The sequence below is a fragment of the Mandrillus leucophaeus genome, unplaced genomic scaffold (assembly GCF_000951045.1).
Source record: "Mandrillus leucophaeus isolate KB7577 unplaced genomic scaffold, Mleu.le_1.0 Scaffold212, whole genome shotgun sequence".
In the NCBI taxonomy this organism is placed as follows: domain Eukaryota; kingdom Metazoa; phylum Chordata; class Mammalia; order Primates; family Cercopithecidae; genus Mandrillus; species Mandrillus leucophaeus.
In genome coordinates this window covers 1,591,917-1,596,684 of record NW_012102166.1, presented here as the reverse complement: position 1 = coordinate 1,596,684, position 4,768 = coordinate 1,591,917, and the positions used below count along the sequence as shown (strand labels likewise).

The 4,768-nt window shown below is 49.7% G+C and overlaps 1 protein-coding gene across 1 annotated transcript in view; it reads left to right on the top strand.

Moving 5' to 3' along the window:
- ALOX15 (arachidonate 15-lipoxygenase) overlaps positions 1 to 4,438 on the top strand; it is a 12,217-nt gene extending 7,779 nt beyond the window's left edge. The window contains exons 10-15 of the mRNA XM_011980461.1: positions 1,423 to 1,509; positions 1,608 to 1,777; positions 2,406 to 2,527; positions 3,090 to 3,190; positions 3,302 to 3,469; positions 3,579 to 4,438. Of these exons, the coding sequence (XP_011835851.1) occupies positions 1,423 to 1,509; positions 1,608 to 1,777; positions 2,406 to 2,527; positions 3,090 to 3,190; positions 3,302 to 3,469; positions 3,579 to 3,758 (828 nt within the window). The 3' untranslated portion in view covers positions 3,759 to 4,438. The remainder of the gene's footprint in view (positions 1 to 1,422; positions 1,510 to 1,607; positions 1,778 to 2,405; positions 2,528 to 3,089; positions 3,191 to 3,301; positions 3,470 to 3,578) is intronic.
- The last annotated feature ends 330 nt before the right edge of the window (positions 4,439 to 4,768 follow it).

Here is a 4,768-nt window from a genome sequence, read left to right as displayed (position 1 = left end):
TAGCCAGGATGGTCTCGATCTCCTGACCTCGTGATCCGCCCGTCTCGGCCTCCCAAAGTGCTGGGATTACAGGCTTGAGCCACCGCGCCCGGCCTAATTTTTGTATTTTTAGTAGAGACGAGGTTTTGCCATGTTGGTCAGGCTGGTCTCAAACTCCGAGGTGATCTGCCCACCTCGGCCTCCCAAAGTGTTGGGATTACAGGCGTGAGCTGCTGTGGCCGGCCGAATCTTATTATTTTATATAGCACAGATATAATGTGATATATATCTATATAAAGCACAGATATAATGCAATACATAGATATACAGTATATATGTAGTACTACTATTTAATGAGGTGGAGTGAGATTAGGAAAAAATATCTCCAAAGGTTACTTAGTAGGTGGTTAAAAAAAAAAGTTGAGAAATCTTGGTTTAGACCTATGAAAAAATATGAAAAGAAAAAGAGGCCAGGCACGGTGGTTCATGCCTGTAATCCCAGCTACTCAGGAGGCTGAGGCACAAGAATCGCGTGAACCTGGAAGGCAGCGGTTGCGGTGAGCTGAGATCACACCACTGCACTTCAGCCTGGGCAACAGAGCGAGACTCCATCTCAAAACAAAACAAAACAACAACATCAAAAGAATGATTTCTTTCAATTATCATAAAGCACTAAGTCTGGTTTGCGGAATGCAAATAGTCGATGCAAATCAACTGAAAACTCAGTGGTTTATTTTTATGTATTTCTTTTTAACTTTAATTTTACGTTCAAGGGTACACGGGCCGGTTTGTTCTGTACACGGTGGCTTGGTGTACAGATTATTTTGTCACCGGGTAATAAGCGTGGTACCCGATAGGTAGTTTTTGGATCCCCTCCCTCCTTCCACCCTCCACCCACAAATAGATGCTGGTTCCCTTATTTGTGTCCATGTATACTCAATGTTTAGCTCTCACTTATAACTGAGAACATGCCATATTTGGCTTTCTGTTCCTGTGTTAGTCCACTTAGGATTATGGCCTCCAGCTCCATCCATGTTGCTGCAGAGAACATGATCTTGTTCTTTTTCATGGCTGCATAGTATTCCGTAGTGTGTATCATTTTGTTGACGTAGTGTATCACATTTTCTTTACCCTGTCTATTGTTGATGGGCATTTAGGTTGATTCCATGTCTTTGCTATCGTGAGTAGTGCTGTGATGAACATACGTGAGCATGTATGTGCCTTTATAGTGGGGCGATTTATATTTTGGGAGGTATATATCCAGTAATGGAATTGCTGGGTCGACTGGTACTTCTGAAAACTCGCTGTTGAGAGGCCACTGAACTTTACATCTGTGCTTTTTCTGAAGACCTGGTGCCTTTCCTGCTTGTCGGCCCCTGTTTCCTGCAGGGCTCTGCTGCAGCTCTCCTCTGACTTTACCCTTCCCTGTGTTTCTCCCTCTAGCTTATCATTCCTCACCTGCGATACACCCTGGAAATTAACGTCCGGGCCAGGACTGGGCTGGTCTCTGACATGGGAATTTTTGACCAGGTATGGGAAGAGAAAGGGAGATTCTGGGTCACTCTTCTTTCCAGCTCTGGATTCAGGGCAGGTCGATTTGCCTGACCCTGCTCATCCTCCCTCCTCAGGTGGTGAGCACTGGTGGGGGAGGCCACGTGGAGCTGCTCAGGCGAGCTGGAGGCTTTCTGACCTATAGCTCCTTCTGTCCCCCTGATGACTTGGCTGACCGGGGGCTCCTGGGAGTGAAGTCTTCCTTCTATGCCCAAGATGCACTGCGGCTCTGGGAAATCATCTTTCGGTGAGGCAAGGGGGAAGGCCAGTGGGGGTGCAAGTTCGGGTGGAGAAGACGTCTAGGAGAGCGGGAGGTCTGCATCTGGTTGGGGGCCTGTGCTTTTGTAGAGATAGGGTTTCTCCATGTTGCCTAGGCTGGCCTCCAACTGAGGGATCCTGGAGAAGCTCAGCGGCTCGGTTTCCTTCCCACATGAGAGTAGCTGCGGAGGGAGGGCGTGCAAGGTGGAATGGTTGATAGAAACAGGGTCAAATGAAGAAATGTGACTGGCCCTTGGTGCTAGGGATTCAGAGAGTGTGCAGAGTAAGAGAATCAGGGTCAGAGTGCTGTGGCTGTTAATCAGGAGGCGACATGCAACAACAGAGAGGAAATTCATGGGATTACAGGGCAGATAGGCTTGGATGTGAATCCTGGTTCTGCTGTTTGTAAGCTGTGTGACCTCAGGCAAAGCATCCAGCCTCTCTGATTATCTGTTTCCTCTTCTGTAAAATCGAGGCTCATTCAACTAGGTGTAAAAATTATAAGGCTGAGCTCAGTGGCTCACACCTGTAATCCCAGCACTTCGGGAGGCTGCAGGAGGATCACCTGAGCCCAGAAGCTGGCTTCAGCTAACTGGCCCTGCTCCGTTGGTTGGTAGGTATGTGGAAGGAATCGTGAGTCTCCACTATAAGACAGACGTGGCTGTGAAAGATGACCCAGAGCTGCAGACCTGGTGTCGAGAGATCACTGAAATCGGGCTGCAAGGGGGCCAGGACCGAGGTAGGAGGAGCCCCTGCCCTGAGATCTCAGACACAAAACCCAAGAGACCTCCCCAGAATCTCCTGTGCTTCATGAAATCTCCCAGAAGCATTTCAACACCTATGAGAACTCCAAAGGCCTTCTCAGATTCCACTGCCTCTCACCTAGAGACAGGTCCCCATCCTACACGCAGAGAACCCCTAGGTGCCAGATGCAGCGGGACCAGTGGCTGCTCATACATGTTTAACAACTGACTCTTGGGAAGAACCGTCCTGATTTGTAGCTTTTGCACATTTCCGTGGTATAAATATTTCTACTGTGGCCACCAAAGTGATGCTGACTAGCTTTTGCTTAACACCTAACGTCATTGACTGACTCTTGTGAGCCAATGTGAGTCAGCGGCAGCACCCCACTGAGTGGGATCCCCCAGCAGAGCTCCCCACTCCGCCACCCCAACCTGCTGTCATGGTAATTCCCGTAAGAGTTACTGAGCGCTCCTGCCGCTCTTTCTCACCCCGCCTTGTTCTCCTCTCTCTGCCCTACTCCTGCCTTCCCAGCTTCTAACTCTCCTCACCCCCTGCAGGGTTTCCTGTCTCTTTACAGTCTCGGGATCAGGTTTGCCGCTTTGTCACCATGTGTATCTTCACCTGCACCGGCCAACACTCCTCTGTGCATCTGGGCCAGGTACTTACCTGGGAATTTGGGGCCTGGAGTGAGGGAGGGGTCTGTGTGCAGGTGGGCCACAGGGCTTTCCTGCTTAGCAGGCACTGACTCTGGATCCCTGCCCTTCCTTAGCTGGACTGGTACTCTTGGGTTCCTAATGCACCCTGCACGATGCGGCTGCCCCCGCCGACCACCAAGGATGCAACGCTGGAGACAGTGATGGCAACGCTGCCCAACTTCCATCAGGCGTCTCTCCAGATGTCCATGACTTGGCAGCTGGGCAGACGCCAGCCCATTATGGTGAGAGCCGAGTGCCCAGGGCCCTGAGGAAGGAGGCAGCTGTGGGGACGTGCGGCATCCCAGACTGGGGGTCATAAGGCTCCCAGCCGCTTTTTCCTCTCCCTCCCAGGTGGCTGTGGGCCAGCATGAGGAGGAGTATTTTTCGGGCCCTGAGCCTAAGGCTGTGCTGAAGAAGTTCAGGGAGGAGCTGGCTGCCCTGGATAAGGAAATCGAGAACCGGAATGCAAAGCTGGACATGCCGTACGAGTACCTGCGGCCCAGCCTGGTGGAAAACAGTGTGGCCATCTGAGCGTCGCCAGCCTTTGGTTACTTCAGCCCCCCTCACCCAAGCCGCAAGCTGACCCCTTGGTGGTTACAGTCCTGCCCTCCCAAGCCCCACACTCTTCCCATGTCCCACCCTCCCTCAAGGGGCACCTTTTCATGGTCTCTGCACCCAGTGAACACATTTTACTCTAGAGGCATCACCTGGGGCCTTACTCCTTTTTCCTTCCTCCTTCCTTTCCTATCTTCCTTCCTCCCTCTCTTCCTCGTTCTTCATTCAGATCTATAGGGTAAATAGCCACAATTATATAAACCATTTCAAGGCTAGAATAGGGGGATAATACGTTTTACTCCACACCTTTTATGAATCAAATATGATTTTGTTGTTGTTGTTAAGACAGAGTCTCACTTTGACACCCAGGCTGGAGTGCAGTGGCGCCATCACCATGGCTCATTGCAGTCTCAGCCTCCTGGGCTCAAATGATCCTCCCTCCTCAGCCTCCCGAGTAGCTGGAACTATAGGCTCATGCCATCGTGCCCAGATAATTTTTAAAAATTTTTTATAGAGATGGGTCCTCACTATATTTCCTAAGCTGGAAATAGGATTTTGAACCCAAATTGAGTTTAACAATAACAAAAAGTTATTTTACACTAAAGATGGAAAAGAACTAGGACTAAAGTATTTTAAATAAAATATTGGCAAAAGAATATAGAGCCTCAAAAAATGTTTCTGGGTTCATATGCTTGATGTGGTAAAGAATTTTAAAATTTTAATTTTTTTTTTTTTTTTTTGAGACGGAGTCTCGCTGTTGCTGCCCAGGCTGGAGTGCAGTGGTGCAATCTCGGCTCACTGCAAACTTCGCCTCCCAGGTTCAAGCAATTCTCCTGCCTCAGCCTCAGCCTCCCACGTAGCTGGGATTACAGGCACCTGCTACCATGCCCAACTAATTTTTTTGTATTTTTAGTAGAGATGGGGTTTCACCATGTTGGCCAGGCTGGTCTCGAACTCCTGACCTCAGGTGATCTGCCCACCTCAGC